Source organism: Ricinus communis, chromosome 1 (assembly GCF_019578655.1).
Source record: "Ricinus communis isolate WT05 ecotype wild-type chromosome 1, ASM1957865v1, whole genome shotgun sequence".
Taxonomy (NCBI): Eukaryota; Viridiplantae; Streptophyta; class Magnoliopsida; order Malpighiales; family Euphorbiaceae; genus Ricinus; species Ricinus communis.
This window is the reverse complement of record NC_063256.1, coordinates 36,171,033-36,192,987: the sequence shown is the minus strand read 5'-3', so window position 1 is coordinate 36,192,987 and position 21,955 is coordinate 36,171,033. Positions and strand designations below refer to the sequence as shown.

Sequence of the window (21,955 nt, the reverse complement as noted above, 5' to 3'; positions counted from 1 at the left end):
AAGGACTGATGAACTGTAAAGTGCCTTAAAAGGCATTATGTTATCTGTATCCCAGTATTCCATAGTTTTCTTGTTTTCTTCTGTGACCTCAGTTTACCACTGAATGGTGGTGTAAAATGCCTCAAGAAGACATCATTGCCACTGGTTCATGAAAATCTTAATTTCAAGCAACTTCTTTAGAAACTAGAATGTTGACATTCAAATATCAAAAGCATCCAAGTGTTATAATATTACACTGCAATTAGAACCACACTTAGCAAAGAAATTGTGACAATTGCAACAGCAATGCACAAACTGTCCCAGAATGATCATAAGCGGTAGAGAAAATAACACATTGCATAAATATCCTTCATCAATTGTCACTCCTTTTGGGCTTGTCTGATGCAAATGTGGCCTGAAGAAAAGAAAGTCAGATTTTAAGGTTAGCAATGTACAATTGTTTATCAAAATAAAGAGTCACGCTAAATGCTAATGAAGTAAGTAGTTGGGAGTGTACTGTATCTGCTGCAGCTGGAATCCAATCATTAGTTGCTGGATTTCCTTTGCAAGAGGCATGGCAACAGGTTACAGAATCTGGTGCCAAAGTGAATCCTTTGCCATTTGCATTCTCCATTTTGATGAACCCTGTTCCAGTCTGAAATGAACAAAACTACCATCAAACCCTAAAGTTTAACAATCAACTTTGTTATTTTGCATTTGCATGTGGTGCCTACATTTCATGCATTTGTAATTCATACGCCAATTTCTGACCATCAGTGAGAAAAGTAGAGTTAAAGCCAGTTTTATAATTCTCTTTTTTCTCATATGCTTTTTCATTAAACTAGTCTTTACAATACCGTGTGATGCTGCTTGTCAATGCAGTTGAGATCCTCGTAATATTCTGTCTCTGCAAATTCCTGACCAGCTTCACCTTTTCCATTGTGTCTTAGCTTCTGTCTTCACACAAGGAAATATATGAGCACATTACACAACAAGCGTTTGTAGTCCAACGGTTAGGATAATTGCCTTCCAAGCAATAGACCCGGGTTCGACTCCCGGCAAACGCAAATTTATTTTCTTATTTTTTTTTCTTTTGGTCTTGAGTAAAAAAGGTTTAGATCAAGAAGCACTCAAGATAAAGAAAGTTTGCATCTTTTAATACAAAGGGTTAGTGTAAACTTTTTGTCCTCTTACATTTGGCTAATACACCAAACTCATAATTAAATACACTAATAGTTTAGTCGGCCGTGCAACGACCGTTATTGTTATTTCGATTATAAAATTAAATTAATAGATATAATTTAATAAAATTTTTAATTTTTAATATTAATTTATAATATTTTAGAAAATAATAGTAAATTAACTATTTTTAAATATTTTTAATTTTTTAAAATTTTATTAGTATAACAATGTAAAAATTATTTATTAATTTTAGTATTATAAAACTTAATGCTATAATTGATATTACAAATTTTTAAGATTAAAATTTTATTATATAATTAAAAAGTTAATTTATTTTTAAATATAATATTAAAAATATAATTTAAAATATTATTTTTAGAATTATAATTATTATCCAATCAAATCAATTTATTAGTTAATATAATATTAAAATATAATTAATATGTTTTTTAAAATAAAATTAGTATTATTATTTGATTAAAAAATTATTTATTAATATAATATTAAAATATAATAAATATACTATTTTTTTAAATTAGAATTGATTTTTAATTAAAAATTATATTTTTAATTAATAAATTAATAAAAAAACTATAAAATTACACATAATTTTATATGTCAAACATGATATACAAATAAAAATAAAAATATTACGCATCAAAAATTAAAAAGCATGCATGCATCAAAAAAATTTTAAAACTCATATAGAAATTATTAATTTTAAATAATAAAATAAAATATACATACTTTTCCATTTATTTTGATGTACGAACCAATCTAAATAAGGGTTTCTTTCGTACTATAATAAAAACATAAAAAAGTTTGAACATTGCTGAAAATTCTAAAACTTAGCTAAAGGAACTATAAAATCAAAAGTTCAGTAATTGAATCATCGTTTTCATATAAAAGATCAAATCATAAAAACATATATTTTTATCTTTCCTACAGAAAATCTAGAAAGAAAAAACAAAAGGGTACTAGTTAATAATAAAGAAAAAACCTAACCTGGGGATCAGTTTGAAGGCGTTGAAACTCAAGAAATTCAGGGGTGAAAGTTGGGTGAAGAGGATTCGCATCAGCATATTGAGATGAATACTCACTGCGCTGAGGCTTAGTATGGCGTTTAGGAGCTAATCCATCAAAGTGATCTCTCGTCTCCGCTTCTATTCTGACTTCTTCCTCCATTGTCATATGAATGTCGCTCCTATTTGGCCTTCTATAACACTCCATTTCTTTCTTCTCTTCTCACTTTTGTTTGTCGATAAGCAAGCTTTGTATGGAGAGAGATTTTTTCCTTTTGCAATAGAAGGTGCTTCTGTTTGGTTGGAATATTTATTTATTATTCAATTAATTATTATTTCTTTTTGTTATTTTCATATATTAATTACCTGACTTTGGACTTGAAGTTGGGACCAAAAATTTAAGACAAATGAAAAAATATCTCAACTTAATGGGAAAATATCTAAGTAGCCTTATCTTTAGAATTATCACATGCTACTTTATTGGTAGAGTGCAGCAATCAAGACCCTTTATGAGGATCAAGATATTCAACCTTATTGATGTGTGGCCATTGATGTAGAGAGAGAAAAATTGGCTATATGAAATAATTAAAGAATAATTATTAAAAAAATTATAAAATATTAGTCGTTTGCATTACTGTTATTATTATTATTTTAATTATAAAATTAAATTTATAAATAGATTTAATAAATTTTTAATATTTAATATTAATTTATAATATTTTAAAAAATAACAATAAATTTAATATTTTTAAATATTATTTTAATAATATTTTAATTATTTCTAATATTATATAAATTACTACTATTAATATAATTGATATTACTATTTTTAAAAGTAAAATTTATCATATAATCAGAAATATTAATTTATTTGTGAATATAATATCTAAAAATATTATTTCCTATAATTATTAGAAATTTTGGAGATATCCAGAAGGAAAATGACTTTCATGTGTTTTTCTTTGGTTTTTAATGTGAGCAATGAGTCTTTCATAAAAAGAGCCCAACAGAATTGGCCCATAGAAGCCCAGTAAAAAGAAGTCATTAATTTCTGGCCAAAAAAATAAATAAAAGCAGATGATTGCAACTTTTCCCATTGAATGGGCTTAACTTCACAAAAATATCTTTTGGAAAGATATTAGATATTTTCATATTCTTTTTTTTATTAAATTTATATTTATTTTTACTGTGTTAAAATATTAAAATATAATTTTTAATTTTTTTAAATTTATAGATTGGATTAAATTTTAGTTTTTTTCTTAAAATCATTTTCTAGTAAACAACTAAAAGACAATTATAATCACAATATATAATTTAGAAAAGAAAGTTAAAAGAATCATATTTTTGAAAAAAAAATTAAACAGTAGAAATAATATTTTTTGAAAAGTTTTCAATTTTTTCTTTAATTGTGAATTTAATTTCTATCTATATAACTTTTAATATATTAGCTAAATTGAAAAATAAAATCCACATTTTCCCTTATTTAATATAATAATTTATAAATTAAAGAAATTACAGTCACTTACCATATCAAAACTTAATTTTTCTTTCACTAAAATCTATTAATGGTAATATTGTTGAAATAAAATCAAGTTTAAAACTCAAATTTGACTTTTTTAATTATTTAATAATCTAGAGTAATTTAGAGCGTGTTATGTAAAATCTTTAAAGGTAGTAAAACTCTAAAAACTTAATAAGAAACCCACTAATACTTACCATGGGCACACTCCGCGTCAACAATTTTTCACCTCATTCATCACAATAATCAATAATCATTAAAGACACAGTTTTGTAATATTTTAATAGGTTGCAATATTTAATTATAAAAAATAAAAATCGAAACACTCGATTGTTATTTTTAAACAAATATATACACCAAAATTGTAATTATCCCAAATCTAATGTATATCCTTGCTTAATCTTATAAAAACAATGAACCAGATATGCAATTATGGTCTTCGGAAATGATACAAAGGAGAAAGAACAGTGGTTTTGCCAGCAAACATGAGATGCAAAATAACGCACGAACCTCACTTAATATAATTAGGTTCGTTGATTGAGATGCCATGAAAATAGAGAATTAGACAGTGGCCATTGAAGGACTGAGAGGTTTGGGATTTAGGTTTTTGAAGAAGAAAAGGAAGAAAAGAAGAAACAGGTGAAATAAATAACCAGTTACCCGTTTCTTATTTGCTTAGAAAGGTAACCAGTAGTTTTCATCAAGGATAGGAACTGATTCAATGGTGAAAAGGTGTCCGGGTGCATCAATGTAGTACCAGGTGCACTGCAAAATGACCCTAAATTATGATGTCCATCAAACCCTAACCCTAAAGAAAAAAACAATACGATACTTACAACTTTTCTTTCAAGTGTAACAAGATAGGCCCTTCTTCTTCTTTTCTCCTTAAAGAACTGAGGGAAATTAACACTCTGAAATTAGTCCTCAAGTATTAATATTAGAATTGGTACCCTACTTACAAAATCAAATAATCTAGAAATTTAAACTAGAAAATAGCCCTTTTTTGTAGAATTCGTGAATGATCCGAGGCAAGTAAACACCTAAGTAGTATTATGTTTGAACCCCGGAAATCTCAAGTAACAAGATCGGCCTTTTTTAAAAATAAAAATAAAATATTAAATTCAAATTTTCAACTATACTATACGTTAAATAAATTATTGTTTTTAGAACGAGTATAGAAAGATAGTTGTTGTGATTGATAGGCTTAGAATCATTTACTAAGAGCAAACACACACCGTTGCTATATATACAATTAGTGGTGTCAAATATTTGGACGACTCTAAAATTGCCAAAGGCAACATTTTGAAAATGCCAATATAAACTTCAAGTCATGAACGCACTTCCAAATGCATTGAGCCAAAACTTGCATATGGGAGACAGCCGCCTAATTAGCATATATATGGATCATTGCAATCGACACTCAACAACTTGTGTTCATGTATAATAACCTTTCATTTCATGTCGCTCAAAAATTACGCTTCATTTTAATAATTCCTTCTTTAATTAAAATTCGACTGATTATTTTTTATTATTTTCGATGTACTATCTGCTATCATAATACGTAATGATTCGACGAATGAAAAGATAAATTAGAACGTGGTACATGTTCAAGATTTTTTAAATTATTCATTCAACTGTGTGTAATACATAGCTAAAAAACTTCAAACTTCAGTTATTATATAGTTATTTATTTATTTATTATTCTCAATGTATTATCTACTCTCTTGTTAGCTAATGACTTGATGATTGATAAATACTTCAAAATTTTATATTTAGATAAATTAGAACATGATACGTGTTTGATATTTTTTGACTAATTTATTCATTCAACCGTCGGCTAATAATAGAATAGTCAAGAAAACTTCAAACTTAAGTTATTGTAAATACTCTTAGTGTATTATATGCATTTTAAATATTATTTTATACTTAAACGAAAAAGAAAATACAATTGTATTATACATTTTATAGCTACGCCATACTTATCACATATATATCAATATCATTAAGATATGGGAAACCCATATTAGATATCATGTAGGGGACGAAATATAATGGATGATTATGGTTTTGACAGGTGGCAATATGTTTGTACTGAAATATTTTTAAAAAAAAAACTAGTTTGAATTGGCTAGGATTATATACTTGAGCAACATAAAAGAGATCAGAAATATAGAAAGAGGAGTTACATATATATATATATATATATATATATATATATATATATATATATATATATATTATTGTTGTTGTTATTTTACTTTGATCTCACAGAGTTTTAACTAAAGATGATTCCTTGCTTGTGTATCAATCTAGATATGCTGCAGCCAAACAAATCGTAAGTTTTAACTACAAGTTATCTCCTTTTTCTTTCCTATTGTTCTTTGATTATTTGGTGTGTGTATGTGTATGTATATATATATATATATATAACTTTGATTGAATGCAAGACATGCCCACAAAAATATTGATTTGAACATGAAAGTATATGTATGCATTTAGGGTTTTTGTGTTTGTATATATGTTTCTGAGAGCAGACATTTTCTTTTTTCTTGCTTGAAGTTATCAATTAAAGTTTATACATAAAATGTCAGGATGTAGAACCGATTTGAAAGGTATAGCCATGAATGAAGTGATGATTCTAATTAGTTCAGTCTTATCAGTTGTAGTGTGGCGTGTCAAGGTGTTGAATATGTTAGGCTTCCAAATAACTGACTGCATGTTAAATATGTGCAATTAAACCATGCATACCATGTATTTTCCTTTCCCATGAATGTAAGAAGAAGAAATCACCACCTTCTTTTTTCTCTTTTATTAATTGTTTCTGAGCAGAGATGGATCGAATTCAAGATCTCACAGCTCTGGAGATAATTCTAGTATCAATAGCTCCAAACCAGTAGAAATTATTATTTCTATAATGCACAAAAAATATCTTAATAATCTAAAATATTCTAAAAGAGATTATAACATTTGAATAAGAATCTCTATATACCATATTGAACTGTCGTGCGTGCCATTTGATTATAATATATAAAAAATTTTCCTTAAGTATATATATATATAATTAAAGCGTTGTTGGATGCATGAAAAGATCATCTTGATGAACAAGACTTTCCTTCTTATCTTTAAGATCATCTTGTCCCATGTATATATAAATATAAATGGAAGATGAAAGAAATTCATGAATCCTATAAAACATGTTATATAATATTGATTCTAGTATGCTTACAGGAGAAAGACAACAAATAACAGCGAAGCTTGCACACATATTCTATGATTGTACACGCAAAAAGTTAGTGGAGAACCATGTTTTATGTTTTATGTCTTGTGTTTTCATATCTAGTGGCTAGGATTCATGTGTTTTTAAAATCACTCCATTGATCTTTAGATATAAAGAACATTATAGATCATATCATATGATGATCTTTTAATCCATAATATAGATTAGTACAAGCTACCTACTTTAGTTTAGTTCAGTTATCAGTCTGGTTCGGAGGTTTGTGTTGGATAATGAACAAGGGGAAAAGTTTAGTAAAAATGTGAGATAAGATTACTTGTTAGGACTGTTGAGGTCACTAATGTATCAGTAACTAACACGTAGAATTTCTTTGAAGGAACCAAACCAAACTGTATGAGAAGTTCTGATTATGATTTTCTGAAATATTTTTTCAGAACTAACAGTGTGAGAAGTCTTATTAGAAATTGAAATACCATATGATCAAAATCAAAGTATATTGTTTCCAAGAAACCAAATTAATAATTCCAAGAAGCTGAATTTGGCAAAGATGCCGGAATGAGTGAGCTGGAATAAGACTGTTAACTAAAAATCAAAAGAGAATGCATGATTAAATAGAAGCTATAAGGAATTGATAGTTATCGCATTGAACATCTTCCTTTTGTCTTGTTTGTGACCCAAAGTTAATATCACCGACATCCATGGCTGCTTGTTACTTGGTTTTCTGAATAGCTTTATATACATATTGCCTCCCCTGTTCATTCTTTATATATATCATTCAATTTTAAGTATCTTTCCCTTCCCTTCCCTTCCCTTCCCTACTCTCTCTCTCTCTGTCTGTCTAAGAGTATGTTTCCAAGTATGTTGCTTTGTTCCATGCATTCCAACAATTCAAGGTAACCACATCATAGCCCTACAATTAGTTTTTTTTTTTTTTTTTTTGATTACGCATATGCTAATTAAATATATATTATTATTCTCTGATTATGTGTTCTTTATATGCACTATGGATAAATATCTTGTGTTCTGAGTGTCAAATCATTCATGTAAAGCACATATGTTTACGTAATTGGTTATATGAATTGAGAGAGAATGATATTCCATGCAAAATCAAATGAGTAATTATTAACTAATTAAAAGATATGTCTCTTGGCTCAGTCATACTCTAATCATGCTTTTGACTAATTAGTTATTATTATTACGCATTAAAAAAAAAAAAAAATCTTTTTTAATGGATACCTAACTATGCTTAACTTGTTTTTCACAAGGGCTTAACTATAAACTTATAAACACCAAACGACATCGTTTTTTTTTTTTTAATACAGTGTTAAATTACACCTTTTATTCTAAAAGAATTTGTGATCAAATGATTAAGAATAGTTTGATAAGTTCCTTTTTGCGGTGGTCTGTTGTGGCCCTTAATTATCTCTTTAGCTTCGACAAGATCCCACCAACTATTATGTTTTGTAGCCATAACTGAGTTTCGAACGTGCCAAAATCATTTTGAAACTTATAATTAGAAATACTTAGGGAAGAAGAGTATTATTTTGTCTAATTAATTATACTCTAAAGTATGTTTTTCTGTATTAATAATCCACAAATATAAAGTTTCTTTTGTCTAATACTAGCTACTCTAAATTTTCAAGAAAAAAAATTTATAAATTAAAATAACATTAAATATTCCGGCCTTTCTAATTTTAATTTATCAATAGTATATATAATTTATCGCTTTTTCGACCGTTTTTACAAAATATATGTATTTAAATTTATTTTGGAAAAAAAAATTTACATAATTATATTAAGCTTGAAGAGTAACTAATTAATTATCCACAAAGTTGTTTCCCAAAATTGAAATTCAATTCTTTTCTTACTAATACTGTAAATGAATTATATAAGTTTTTGTAAAACTTTTTTAGAAATTCAAATTTTATGTTTTAATATAAATGAAATTTATTTTTATGAAATCAATTATAAATAAATGTAATTATATAGAATTTAATAAAATTTATAAAAGTGTTATAAATTTATAATTTCTTTTTTTGGTCATTGATTCGAGTATTATGGGTTAATCCCTTGATGATTAGCTTTCTTCATTATTAATAATTAATTCTTGATAATTTGCTTTCCATATTTAATAACAATAATTATGTCTGGTTGTTTAAGAATTAGTCTGGAGTGTTGACGTTGACGACCATGTCACCTCCTTGTGAGCATCAAATTTATCTGAATCAAAAGAAGTTACACTTTTATTACAGAGATTCATGGCATCATAGTGAAAAATTTCACAGCCGCTGGATCATACACGTGTATGATCGAGAAAGCGAGTCTCCACTCTACTTTCCAGCAGATTCAGAAATCAGATATCCCTGTACTCTCACACACACTCGCTTCTCTCTCTCTCTCTCTCTCTAGCCATACTGATATCACTATCACTACCCTATGCGATTACTGCCGGTTCTCCGGTTAACGAAATATCGGTTTTGACTCGGTGAGAATAAGCTATCCTGTTTGTTTATTTCAGGAAGAAAAAGAAGCAGCAGCAAGAAAGTCACCGGAATAGTGACCTCCTTGGCTCAGACTTTTACTCTTCTGCTTTAGACAAAGATCCAACGGTTCTGAATTCATCACGGTTCTCTCTCCGATCTCATCACATTCACAGGTTCTTTATTCTTTTATACTCTCTGTGTTTAACATAGTTATCGTTAGTTTCCTATAAATCATGACACGACGACGTATTTAGGGACGGAGAAGTGAAAGCAAAGAAGAAAGGAGAAATGGCAAACAAAGTATCAAATTTCTCTGACCTGATTCAACGAGTAGCAGCTTCTTGCTTGCTCCACCCGCTCGCCGCCGGCCGGCAAGATTCCGGAAATGTAGCCGGAGATGACAGTGAGGCTTACGAGTACGAAACCGATGAGCATGAGGAAGAGGAAGAAGAAGAGAATGAGGAAGATTTGGATTTGAAGAAAGTGAAAGATGGAAGTGAAATGGTAACAATAGAGAGAGTGATGGAAATGGAAATGTTAATGAATGAAGTGTTTGACTCGGTATCAGCTATGAAAAGAGCGTACGTGAGTCTACAAGAGGCGCATTGTCCGTGGGATGCGGAGAGAATGAGAGTTGCTGACGTGGCAGTCGTTAGTGAGCTGAGGAAGTTAGGGTTTTTGAGAGAGAAATTTAAGAGATGCGTTAGTGTTAGTGTTACTATCAGCGGTGGTGGTGCTAGGAGGAAACGATTTGGTGGTGGTGGAGGGATGTTGAGAGAGGTTGTGGCGCCGTATGAGGCGGCGGTTGAAGAGTTGAAGAAGGAAGTGAAGAGCAGGGAAGTGGAGGTGGAGAATTTGAAGGAGAAGATTAAGTGTCTTAGCTCTAGTTTCAATAATGGGAGTGGTAAAAAAGGGAAGTCTTTTTCTAAGAGAAAAGTTAATTGCAGTCTAGCTGCTACTCAAGGTATTGATCTGTTTGTTTTCCTTTTTTTTTTTCTTAATCAACTAAGAGTGGCAATGTTTTTGATTACTTGTACCATACAGTTGCATTAGCTCCGGCACCGGATCTTTTCGAAGCAACGATGAGCCAAGTGAAGGAGACGTCCAAGTCATTCACTTCGCTTCTCTTGTCTCTAATGCGTTCTGCGCATTGGGATATTGCTGCTGCTGTGCGCTCTATTGAAGCAGCTGCAGCTACCAACAATAATATCAACACTACTGCTATTGCTTCCACTATTATTACCCACCATGCTAAGTATGCTTTGGAGTCCTACATTTCGAGAAAAATCTTTCAGGGTTTTGATCACGAGACCTTCTATATGGACGGTAGCCTCTCCTCGCTTTTGAATCCAGATCAGTTCCGGCGGGACTGCTTTACTCAGTACAGAGATATGAAGGCTATGGATCCTGTTGAGCTTCTTGGAATATTGCCCACTTGTCACTTTGGGAAATTCTGCTTCAAGAAGTATGTTGCTATTGTTCATCCTAAAATGGAAGAGTCCTTGTTTGGTAACTTGGAGCAACGCCAGCAAGTTTTGGATGGCAGTCATCCGAGGAGTCAGTTTTATGCTGAGTTCTTAGGGTTGGCCAAAGCTATTTGGTTGCTTCACTTGCTGGCATTCTCACTCGACCCGCCACCAAGTCAATTTGAGGCAAGTAGGGGGGCTGAGTTTCATCCACAATATATGGAGAGTGTGGTGAAATTTTCTGGTGGCCGGATTCCAGCTGGTCAGGTTGTGGGATTCCCAGTTAGTCCTGGGTTCAAGCTTGGAAATGGATCAGTTATCAAGGCTAGAGTTTATCTAGTGCCTAGAACATGAGCTTTTCTAGTTTGGTTGATATGTATTTTTGTGCTCTAGGATGTGATGAGCTGCTTGGGTAGTTGAAGACCCTCTCACAAGAAAACTTGGAAGAGATTTCTAGGAGAGAAATAGTTTGCTAATGTTATTAGGAATAATAGGGAACTGATGCAATGTTTGAATTATGAAGATGTGTTATTTGGAGTGTGACATTGAAGTCCTGAAATTGGTCTTTTAACTTTTCTGTTAAGGTCTTCTGCCAATCATCTGTACCATAGAGACTGAAAATATAAGCTGTTTGCTTGTTAAGCTTTTACCTGTTTCTTTCTTACAATTTCAGAGCAATTCTGTAGCATTCTTCAGAAAATAACATACTCCGTACCACTTCAGAAACAATTGAAAGAAATTATTATTGATATTACAGTAAATCCCTACAATTGGAACATGAAGAGACATTGGCTGAGACTATTATCGTTTGTTCTCTATACAGACGCTTAACAAATTTTATCAGCTTAACCAAGTACTGCATGATATTACAAGAATGGGACATGCTTTTCTACTAGACCATAGCTTTAGCACATTTGAATTAAGGTGTGAGGATGTAGAGTCTCTTTCAGTTGCAAAGAAAGGCACTTTGAAATACAATTGTGATGATATAGCATCGCTTCCAGGTTGAACGAGAAGGAAACTTGTAAATCCGACAGAAGAATACCTTCCAATAGATCAACTCTTAGTGTGTTTGTCATATGGAGATTCTTCCCAATTTAACCAAGTGGAAAAGAATGAGCAGAGGGAAACCTTATTTGTGGTGGAAAAAATCACCAATGCCAATAGTTGGAGAAGCAAAACGTCGAACAAGGTGCATGTTTCCTTACTTATGGAAACTCATCAGTCATTGTACATTTCCCTGGTGAATATTCTCTTTACCTGTAATAACAGAGTAATAAGAAAGAGCCTCTTCATTATGGACAGTAGGATGGGTTTCTACTAGCAGGTTAAGCAAAAACAAACATGTTCTCGGTAAGGTACGATAAGGTAAACATAGCAGTACTCTTCAAGGGAAAAACAACTTTCCTAATCCATATAGCTAATTTCTACCCCGAGCAATATGCAAGAAGCATCTATAAATCTCAAACTAATGAACAGAAGCAGGAATGAAAAGTTTTCATTCAATATTATACATTTGAAGAACAATTGTAAGTTCTGCAAATATTACCTGCTCAAGAGTCAAAAACATAATAACATTCCAAGATCCCAGACGACCAAAATTTGGGAGGAAGCCTTTATAAAAGGCAAAAAATCCCTGCAGAGCACAGCTGTCATAGGTCAGTAACGGCATCATACCAGTTAACAATAGGTCTCATGTAATAGTAGGTGCAGATTCGAGCTTCAACGCACTAATAATAGTTGCATCAAAAGAAGTTTACAAAGGTTCAGAAGAAGAAGACAAATCAGGAAAAACAGCATTGGTTATACATGTATTAACTTGCAATAATAAAGCACGTTAATAGCTTGCTATCCAAATTCTTACAATCTTTGAAACACAGCTTCTTTGAATCTTCTACTGCCATTATAGTTAGTATAACAGTTTAGAGGAAGTTGATAATTAACATACCTCATTCTTCAGTGTTTTGATGAAACAGTCAAGAGTGCTTTTGTATGATGAATCTCCCATCATTCTAGATTTCATCTGGAACATAACATGCATAGCATGCAATCCATTAACATGATACAAAGGAATTTCAGAACACAATCTGCTATCTCTGTTAGTTTTAGGTAAATTTGAAGTATTTTTCTAAATGTCAGGAGATATCGGATGTACACGGTCAGTACTGAATAAAAATCGCCATCATAGAAAAAATATGTTATAGCTTTGTTATCATTTCGAATACTATGATGTTTATTATTTTCATAAACTTTTGCTGCAAATCATACTCAATAAGCTTATAATTAAGCATGATCCAATAGAAAAAGTCAATGCCTAAAAAAAAGTAGAAGTTACGGCTTTATATGATAATGATATGATTATAACAAATATTTTTGAGTTATCCACTACTTGTTTGCCAAAAGTTCAAGTAAGTGGATGATTGATACTTACAACATCGATTGGAGAACCGATACAGACAGCAAAAAGTCCTGCACCAAGGCCAGCTACGAGATGAGTAAAAGCATTGTCCATGAACCCTGGAATTTGCAGAATTGTCTGCATAAGTACAAATGGATTATGATGTCATTGAGAAACTTATAAAACCATCTGCCATTGTAACAATTGATGAAATTAGTAATATCAACTCAAAATTAAATACATATAACTTACCTGTTTCACTTGATCATAACTGGCTAGTTCAGCAGCATTTATAATAGCATTTCGCGCTATGTTAGGCCCAAGTCCAGTCCACAAGGCCCCTAGTCCTTCCTATTTTAGAAACAGTACAGCATAAGTACATCAAGTTACTAACAACAAAAGGACAAATGCATTATCGAAAATTAACCTGTTTTGCAATAGTAAAATATGCATTCAGAGCTCCAGCATATCGTCCAGGCACCCCAACTGGCAATTTTCCTTCAGCTTGCAGGCGAACTTTAACAAGATCAGTTGGATTAGCAACTGTGATTGCTACAGCGCCTGGTCAGTGAGAAAGATTATCTAATCAGTTTGATAATACAAGAACCCAGGATCCACTTAATGAACACAAAAAAGGCAATGAAGCAGCAATGATTTAATATCCTTTCAGCTGCTCACCTGTTATCAAAGCTGCAAGTATCTTCTGGTATAAAGGAATAACTCCAACAAAATCACTGCCAACCAAAAATGTTTTCACCTATGCAACATGAAATATGTGCAAAGACGTCGTCATTGTCTATCTACAGTTAATCATATCCATGGATGCAAAATATGGAAGACATACAGGTTCATATAATCCAATCCTTAAACCTCCATAAATAAACTGGCGATGTAATCCTGCAGTTATGCCCTTCCATAGTGCTGTTATACCTTCTTCCCTAGCAATAGTAGCCACAGTACCAAGTAAACCCCTATATTTAGATATACTTCCGCCATCCCCAGTAGAAGCTTTCCTTTGGAGCTGAAGCCTAACTTTGGCAGTGTCCAAAGGAATGGTGCAGAACTGTTAAACCCAGGAGCATAATGATAAATAAATGTAGGACTCTTGTTTTTTAGAACATTAAGGTTGAAAAAGATATAAAAGTTTAATAATAGTAAACCACATGGTGTGTAATATAATAAATTCTAGCAGTTATGAGCTTGAACAAACTGTAAAAGTGGTTAATCTAATAACTCAGGATGCGATGCACCTTCATAAATCCCAAAACCACATTAACAAGTTAATTAAAGCTTAAACAAGTCAAATTAAGAGCTGCTATGTACTATGCCTCCAATTCTGACCCAAATTACCTTTCAATTAACCTAAATGTAAAATTGAATTATGCGCATTTGACATAAACTTCTTCTTACATTGATGACAATCAATTTGGATATAGCAGCAAATAAGCTTTGAAAAAAGTGACGGGTTAAGCATTTCACTGGAATCTCCAATGTCAACTGTAGCAGACTCTTATAAACCATCAAAGATACTATTACACACAAAAACTAAAATCATCCCATGTTATTAATTCTTTAAAGATTTGAATAAAAACCATAATTAAGCTCTGAGAGACTTTAAACTCGAATATAAAAATCGTGATAAAAAGAAAAAGGAGCTTGATAGGATACCTCGGCAAAACAAGCAGCGAATGCACTACATAGAAAGATCTCAGCGAAGGAAATCTCAGATTTGGGGTTGAGATCTGCCATTAAAGAAAAAGGGGGCAGTTATTTTATGAGTTTAGTCAAGTGAAGACAAGAGAAAGGAATTAGATAGAGATTAGGGTTTTTTAAAAGAAAAGAGAGCGTGATTATGAAGGAAGGGGAACATTAAAAGTTGTGTCTTTCATTGGATGCCAATGCATTGAAGAAGAAGAAGAAGAAGAAGAAAGTAGTTATAATTGGTGTTTTATGGATGTTGGTAGTTATTTAGGTGTAATTTGATTCTTTACTCTATTTTAAAGTGATTTAACTAAGGGCTAATTCCCTTAAATATCCAAACTTTTATCTTTTACAAATTTAGTTCACCTTTTAAATTTTTATTTAAATAATTTGAATTGATTAATTGATTATAATTATAGTCAAATTAAAATTTCTTATATTTGTTCAATGGATACAATTTGATCACTGTAAAATTTCAAATGGGTGGTCAAAATTGGATGCTATTCTCTTAATTCTAGATACTAATCTCTTTTTATTTGACTAATATTATTTGTCTCTTAAAAAAATATATAAAATTACGACGAAAGTGAATAAAGAAAAAAATTTCATATTTCATTATGCTTCTTAATTCATAATTTTCACTTATCGTTTACTTTTCTATTCATCTATGATCCGATCTTGGTAACTCGTATGTGATCTATAAATATATATAGCAGTAGTATGCAAATTATTAATAATGATACGTCACCCTATTTTTTATTTGAGATTTTAATTTGATAATCAATTAACCAAATTAGACTATTTAAGTAAAAGTTAAAATGATAGACCAAATTTGCAATTGGACATAAAAATTTAAATTTTTAATGTTATTAGGCTTTTAACTAAATAATAATATTTATCTTTTCTTTTTCTTAAGAATTTTCTATCATTCATATATCAACATCATACATTTATAATTTTAAAATTTTTAATTCAAGCAAACAATTATTGAAAATTTTATTTTTTATTATATTATTTTTTGTAACTACATGTAATATATAATAATAATCTGAACAAAATAAAGAAGTACAAACAATTCGGATTAACAAAGAAATTGACTCAAACCATGTATAGACATAGTTAGAGCCTATACAGACCACTAGTATGTGAAAATTGTACAATAAAACGTTATAAACTTGAAATACATAACTATACCTCGAGTTTTTTTTTTTTTTTTATACGCGAGCGAATGCGTGATTTAAAATGAAAAGGGTAAATTTTCGTAGCATAAATGTAAATCGGATTTTTTACAGTTTAGCTACTTAGAGAAACTTTTTTACTTTTCTTATTGTTGCACATTTTCTTATAGTGGCAAATTAATTAGAAGATCCCTAATCTACTTGCAAAAATTACTATGAAAATCTAATGTGTCGATTTGTAATATAAATAGTGGGATCCATTTGATGACGTGTGCCATAAATGCTTACAACCTGACCTGAAACCTTCTCATAAGATTTCAAACGTTGGCAATTTTCATAGTAAGCTCATTTGGAACAGTCAAAGGATAACTGAAACGCAGGTCTTGCGGTTCGAACTATTCAGTTTTTCACAGTGGCTTTACTGCAAATGAGTCTTCTGATACTGCTAGATTATAACATTCTAATGGCCTATCCCGTGGGTGTAAACCGAGCAAGATTTTCGTTTTGATGCTCTACATGCTTCCTGAACCGAGCAAGATATTGTTTTATTCTTCGTAAAGATGATGGGTGGTTCTTCCTTGCAAGCTGTAGGGTTTTCCAAGGTTTAGCTCTTCCTTCCTTGCAGGCTGTAGGGTTTTCCAAGATTTTGTTTTATTCTTCGTAAAGATGATGGGTCATTCCTGCTTTGTGGTGAGGATGGGAGGTTTTCATGTGTTCTTTGCTTTTAGATCAGCCAACCGAGTAGCTCATCTCCTAGCTAGAGCCTCGAGTTCTTTGTTTGGTTACCAAGAACGAAGTGGCTATCCCCCTCCTTTCCTGGTTGATGTTTTATCTCCTTCCACGACTAAGTGATTATTAATTCGTTTACCCTTTAGCCAGCTTAATTAGAGCCTCTCCGCACCTGGTAGCTTCTGCCTCTTTTAGAGAGAAAAGACCGGCAATTCTTTTGTTGAACGCAACAATCATTTTGCCCTCACTATCGCGCCTAAATGCACTCTACTCCAATGCTACTAGAATTTGAAAATGTGCATGCATCTGTGTTGACCTCAAATCAATTGGTTGCAGGGTTTATGACTAGAAATATGTGAAATTTATACAAATCTAACTAATTAACCTCAAATCATCTGTGAAATTTGTATTTGGATGGGATTGAAAGCTAACCGAATATCTATTTTTTCTTATGAGCTAATGAAAAAGTATAATCGGAATTAGAAACTGAATTATAATAGATCCGGTTTGTTATAAGCCGACGATTCTCATCTTTCCTTTTTGGAGGATCAGAACCGCTCATTTTGAGCCAGTCCTGAACCGGCTCGACCATAATTAGGTGTAATTATAGAGAGTATATAAATAAGAGTTAAATATTATTTACCTTGTATGGTTTGGTTTGGTTTAATATATGAGTCGATTTTTATATTTTTTTTATTATATTAAATTTTTTTCTGAATTTTAATAAAACTAACTACTATCTCCGTCTCTGTATTAGTCGAAGAACTAAACTGATAAATTAAAATTACAATTTGATTCTTAAAATTATTATTAAATATCAAACTCGTCCAAAATTAATTTCATTATCAAATTAGAGCAAAATTTTACTTTTAGCACAAATTAGTTTTAATGTCTAATTAAAATAATAAATTTAATTTTTTTTTCTTGCTCTAATTTTTTATTTTTAATACAATTTAACTCAAACAATTTAAACATTTTAAAACTACTTATATTTACAATAATATTACTAAATTATTATATAATTTAATTTTAGCTATTAATATAAAATATATATTTCTAGTTAAAAAATATTATTGTATTGTTATTTTTATTATATATTATAGTTAAACTATATAAAAAAATTAAAATTAAATTAAACAATTATGTCTTAATCTAGCATAAAAATCTAGAAACATCAAGTTGATAATTCGCTATCAATGAAGAGATCATGTTAATATTGTATGTTAAAAATAAATTTTTTTATTAACTATTCAAATGAAATTATTACGAGTAAAATTTTTATTTTTAATATAGTTTCATTTTAACATCTAATAAGAATAATAACTTGTAACTATTTATTTTATATAAAAATTTAAAATTAAACTATATAGTAATTTAATAATATTAAAAAATAAAATATTTTTAATACATTTATATTTTTTTAAATTTAAATTATATTAAAAAAATAAAAAATATATATAAATAAAATTTATTATTTTAATTAAACACTAAAATTAATTTATGTTAAGAATATAATTTATTTTAATTTAATTATAAAATACATTTTAGATAAAATTAATATTTAATAATAAATTTAAAATTTAATTATAATATTAAATTACTAATTTAGTGTACCTGTAAAGCGGTTGAGGGGACCGCATGATAAAACATTGTAAACGGGAAGTACACAATCACACCCCGGTTTCCTTCTATTCAATGGTATATTTCTGGTTCCCTCCATTATAAAAACGATGGCGGGAACTAAAGTCTAACTCCTCCAAAAGTCCCGCCAACCCCAAAATCTCCCTACCTCTCCTTTTAAAACCCTAGTCGCCACCTCTCACTTACTCTTGCCCACACGATCTTTGGAAACAAAACCCTAACCCTAATCCTAATTTGAAGGAAAAAAAAACAGCCAAAATGTTGGAGCTAAGGTTGGTGCAAGGATCATTGCTAAAGAAGGTTTTAGATTCAATCAAGGACTTAGTGAACGATGCCAACTTCGACTGTTCATCGACGGGATTCTCCCTTCAGGCAATGGATTCGAGCCACGTGGCACTTGTGGCACTGCTTCTAAGATCGGAGGGTTTTGAGCATTATCGATGTGACCGTAATATCTCAATGGGGATGAATCTGAATAATATGTCTAAAATGTTGAGGTGCTCTGGTAACGACGACATCATCACTATCAAAGCTGACGATGGCAGTGATACCGTCACTTTCATGTTTGAAAGTCCCAGTATGTCTATCTTTATTACTTTTCTCTTATTATTTCTAGTTCTCTGTGGTTAAATTAGTGATTTTTGTGTATTTTCGAATATCTGTGGGGTTCTGGGCTTTTATGTCCTGTTTGGAATGTTAAAAGAACTGCAAGAATCAAGTGGATATGAATTATTTAGCGTCAAATTTCATTTTTGAAAAGCATATGAATTGTTAAATTAGGTTGTTATTGGCTAATTTTGTAGATTTGGGGAATTTGTGAAGCAATTTTCTGTTAGTTTGAGTTATAAACTTGATTTAGTTAATTGGAAGTTTGTTGCTAATGAAAGAATGGCTTTTTGTTTTTTCCTTTAAGAAAGGAAATTATTTTTTGTTGGTTAAATCAGTTTTATTTTAAAATTCTTTTGTTAATTTGTTGAAGTCTGAACTTATGAGTCTGTTTGGAAAGTCCAACAAATTCAAGAATTAAGCAGAAATGAAGGTTTTTTTTGCCAATTTCCTTCATACACATAAGTGTGTGTATATATATATATATATATATGAAAGAAATGAAATCTTCTATAGTGGAGAAACTATGTATATATTATAAAATCGTTTCAGTGGAGGAGTTTTAATGTATTTTGGGAGTAGCATTCTAAATAGAAAGTTTGGATTCTGGACCATGCGATATTAATGGCAGAGCAAGAATTAGTGGCTATCTTGATTCTAGATGCTGGTTTATTTTTAAGAGTTTACCAGTAATTTATGCAACATTCTTGCATTTCTTTTAGTGACATCTTGAATGGCTTATTGGATTCAAGGTTTTTGGTGGAGGAAGGTTTGATATTGTAGAAATGTTGAACTCTAGTGCTAATAATAATTTAAGTTGTAATTGATTGGTTTGCATGGGTGTTTTGCTATGTGGAGGTCTTAGAAATTTTCAAATTGAATATAATGCTTAGGATGAAGTAAGAGATTAGTCGTTGTTGTTAGTTCAGTGTACAGCAATAATCTGTTTGTTGCAGAGACATTTGGGGTTTTGAGCTTCTTGTGTTAAATAACTAGTTTGGGATAACATGCTTTACTTTGTTTTACAATGGTAGTTTGGACTGTATTGGATACATCTTTCCATATGCGACTTTGTAAACTGATCTTTTGTGATGTGTATTCTCTCTTTCTGTTATTTACTAAAGCACAAGATAAAATTTCGGATTTCGAGATGAAGCTCATGGACATTGACAGTGAGCACCTAGGAATTCCTGAGGCAGAATATCATGCTATTGTCAGGATGCCATCAGCTGAGTTTGCAAAAATTTGTAAAGATCTTGGAAGCATTGGGGATACTGGTACAAATTATTTATTTTATTCATTTATGATCCTTCAGTTCTCTACATATTGCCTTTTCTTTTCCTCTCACTTGTTAATTGTTATAAATTGTGGCAAATTTGGCTTTATGTGCATGCAGTTGTTATATCTGTTACAAAGGAAGGAGTAAAGTTCTCCACAAGGGGTGATATTGGGACTGCTAATATTGTTGTCAGGCAGAATACTACAGTAGATAAGGTATTCTCTTCTTACCTTTTAATGTCAATAATCAGACTTACTTGTTTGATATTGGATTTTTTTGGTCAATGTTAACTTCTATTTAAAGCGAATGCAACAAATATCATTAGATGCATTACTGATATATGGTTATGAATTCTCAGCCAGAAGAAGCCACCATCATTGAGATGAATGAACCAGTGTCCTTGACATTTGCTCTGAGATACATGAACTCCTTCACCAAGGCAACTCCATTGTCAAGCACAGTTACAATCAGCTTGTCTTCTGAACTGCCTGTTGTGGTGGAGTACAAGATTGCTGAAATGGGTTATATCAGATTCTACTTGGCTCCTAAGATCGAAGAGGATGAGGATGAAACTAAGCCCGAAGTTTAATTCTACTTTGTCATTTTATGTTCACTGAAAGCACACTCCTTGAGGTTTTGATTATGGTGCTTGTCATTTTGGTCGATATTTACCTGTAAAAACCTCATCATGTGGTAGTTTGTAGAATCCTTAAATTTTCTTTTAGTGCTAAGATTTTTAGGTACTATTTTGTGAGAAACAAGTGACCTTTTTCTATCAATGTTCATAGAATCCTTCTTATTAATGAATTAGTTCTGCTCACTTGAATTGTTTGAAAGTAATACCTTAACTTTCAGATTGGTCATTATAGCTGCCCACTAAATAAGGCCTTGGTGTTTTTTCTTTTTAAGGAACTATCTATAAGAATTTAAATTCAAAGATCAACTAAAGAAATTACTGTAGACTTAAAACTTTGCAGGTTGGAAAAGTATCTTGGCCTATCCGTTTCTTGATGATTAGCCAACAATTTCAAGAGCTACATAAACTCTTATACCCAATTCAACCGTAGATCTTAGAAAAATAGAACTATTATGTTGTTTATAAACTTAAACTTAATATCTAAGGAGGGTTGAAAAGATTAAGGTTTATAAATTTTCAAATCAACCAAGAACATTAGAGAAGATCTAGTCAAAAGGGAGGGCGAATATTAAACTTTTAAGATAAACTAAAAAGAAAGACAATTAAAGCGCAAAAAGAAAAGGAAGAAGGGCTGCCGCCGGTGCTAAGCAACGAGTGCGGCTGGCGACAGTCACGGAAAAATAATGTAGGGTTCTCTTTTGAGAGGAAAAGATGGAAGAGAGGAACAAGAGAGAGAGGTATAGTTATACTTTGTGCTTGATGGAACCATAAGCTGTCTCTCTCTAGCAAATAAAGCTGTGCTATGGTTTAAAACTTAATGCAAGCAATGTTGAAGGAAGCATAAATAGATGCATGTCCTACTAACTTCAGCTGATTGATACCATTCTGGAATTCCAAGAT

The 21,955-nt window shown here is 31.0% G+C and overlaps 4 protein-coding genes and 1 non-coding gene across 8 annotated transcripts; 3 read left to right on the top strand and 2 right to left on the bottom strand.

Annotated features, from left to right (window-relative positions):
- Positions 1 to 175: 175 nt before the first annotated feature.
- Positions 176 to 2,505, bottom strand: LOC8279780. The gene is made up of 4 exons (XM_002520394.4): positions 2,167 to 2,505; positions 837 to 932; positions 497 to 634; positions 176 to 394 (listed from the first exon to the last, which is right to left on the bottom strand). Exons 1-4 carry the CDS (start codon positions 2,389 to 2,391, stop codon positions 353 to 355), a joined length of 501 nt encoding a protein of 166 aa, XP_002520440.2. The 5' UTR covers positions 2,392 to 2,505; the 3' UTR covers positions 176 to 352.
- TRNAG-UCC lies at positions 975 to 1,046 on the top strand. Its single transcript has one exon. It is a non-coding gene; the product is annotated as a tRNA-Gly (tRNA).
- A 3,425-nt stretch (positions 2,506 to 5,930) lies between the features above and the next one.
- LOC8284141 (protein GRAVITROPIC IN THE LIGHT 1) lies at positions 5,931 to 11,535 on the top strand. Of its 3 annotated transcripts, none has more exons than XM_048377314.1 (4): positions 5,931 to 6,037; positions 9,456 to 9,593; positions 9,675 to 10,384; positions 10,465 to 11,535. In XM_048377314.1, the coding sequence occupies exons 1-4, from the start codon at positions 5,988 to 5,990 to the stop codon at positions 11,238 to 11,240; spliced, it is 1,674 nt and encodes a 557-aa protein (XP_048233271.1). In that variant the 5' UTR covers positions 5,931 to 5,987; the 3' UTR covers positions 11,241 to 11,535. The 3 variants fall into 3 exon arrangements, with proteins under 3 accessions (XP_048233271.1, XP_002520441.4, XP_048233276.1); XM_002520395.4 differs by lacking the exon at positions 5,931 to 6,037 and adding an exon at positions 7,705 to 7,830; XM_048377319.1 differs by lacking the exon at positions 5,931 to 6,037 and adding an exon at positions 9,163 to 9,302.
- Positions 11,536 to 11,604: 69 nt separating this feature from the next.
- LOC8279782 (mitochondrial uncoupling protein 2) lies at positions 11,605 to 15,253 on the bottom strand. 2 transcript variants are annotated; one of them, XR_001535314.3, is made up of 10 exons: positions 14,953 to 15,253; positions 14,129 to 14,347; positions 13,963 to 14,041; positions 13,712 to 13,845; positions 13,537 to 13,635; positions 13,318 to 13,422; positions 12,835 to 12,909; positions 12,436 to 12,522; positions 12,018 to 12,146; positions 11,605 to 11,931 (listed from the first exon to the last, which is right to left on the bottom strand). XR_001535314.3 is itself a non-coding variant. In XM_002520396.4 (9 exons), exons 1-9 carry the CDS (start codon positions 15,031 to 15,033, stop codon positions 12,108 to 12,110), a joined length of 918 nt encoding a protein of 305 aa, XP_002520442.1. In that variant the 5' UTR covers positions 15,034 to 15,253; the 3' UTR covers positions 11,605 to 12,107. The 2 variants fall into 2 exon arrangements, 1 of the variants encoding a protein (XP_002520442.1); XM_002520396.4 differs by having other exon boundaries at positions 11,605 to 12,146.
- A 3,311-nt stretch (positions 15,254 to 18,564) lies between these two features.
- On the top strand, positions 18,565 to 21,238 carry LOC8279783 (proliferating cell nuclear antigen). Its single transcript, XM_002520397.4, has 4 exons — positions 18,565 to 19,110; positions 20,264 to 20,416; positions 20,536 to 20,633; positions 20,777 to 21,238. Exons 1-4 carry the CDS (start codon positions 18,792 to 18,794, stop codon positions 21,005 to 21,007), a joined length of 801 nt encoding a protein of 266 aa, XP_002520443.1. The 5' UTR covers positions 18,565 to 18,791; the 3' UTR covers positions 21,008 to 21,238.
- Positions 21,239 to 21,955: the final 717 nt, after the last annotated feature.

What these genes read in the sequence shown, in the direction of transcription:
- LOC8279780 (XM_002520394.4), bottom strand. Translation starts at nt 2,391, where the DNA reads ATGGAGTGTTATAGAAGGCCAAATAGGAGCGACATTCATATGACAATG. An exon ending in TTGACAAGCAGCATCACACG is followed by an intron (nt 635 to 836) that starts GTATTGTAAAGA and finishes TGTTCATTTCAG; the next exon opens with ACTGGAACAGGGTTCATCAA. An exon ending in TTCCAGCTGCAGCAGATACA is followed by an intron (nt 395 to 496) that starts GTACACTCCCAA and finishes TCTTTTCTTCAG; the next exon opens with GCCACATTTGCATCAGACAA.
- LOC8279782 (XM_002520396.4), bottom strand. Translation starts at nt 15,033, where the DNA reads ATGGCAGATCTCAACCCCAAATCTGAGATTTCCTTCGCTGAGATCTTT. An exon ending in ACTTGCAGCTTTGATAACAG is followed by an intron (nt 13,846 to 13,962) that starts GTGAGCAGCTGA and finishes CTCACTGACCAG; the next exon opens with GCGCTGTAGCAATCACAGTT. An exon ending in TCAAAACACTGAAGAATGAG is followed by an intron (nt 12,523 to 12,834) that starts GTATGTTAATTA and finishes TGTGCTCTGCAG; the next exon opens with GGATTTTTTGCCTTTTATAA.
- LOC8279783 (XM_002520397.4), top strand. Translation starts at nt 18,792, where the DNA reads ATGTTGGAGCTAAGGTTGGTGCAAGGATCATTGCTAAAGAAGGTTTTA. An exon ending in TTTCATGTTTGAAAGTCCCA is followed by an intron (nt 19,111 to 20,263) that starts GTATGTCTATCT and finishes TATTTACTAAAG; the next exon opens with CACAAGATAAAATTTCGGAT. An exon ending in AGAATACTACAGTAGATAAG is followed by an intron (nt 20,634 to 20,776) that starts GTATTCTCTTCT and finishes ATGAATTCTCAG; the next exon opens with CCAGAAGAAGCCACCATCAT.
- LOC8284141 (XM_048377314.1), top strand. Translation starts at nt 5,988, where the DNA reads ATGATTCCTTGCTTGTGTATCAATCTAGATATGCTGCAGCCAAACAAA. An exon ending in ATGCTGCAGCCAAACAAATC is followed by an intron (nt 6,038 to 9,455) that starts GTAAGTTTTAAC and finishes TGTTTATTTCAG; the next exon opens with GAAGAAAAAGAAGCAGCAGC. An exon ending in CAGTCTAGCTGCTACTCAAG is followed by an intron (nt 10,385 to 10,464) that starts GTATTGATCTGT and finishes TGTACCATACAG; the next exon opens with TTGCATTAGCTCCGGCACCG.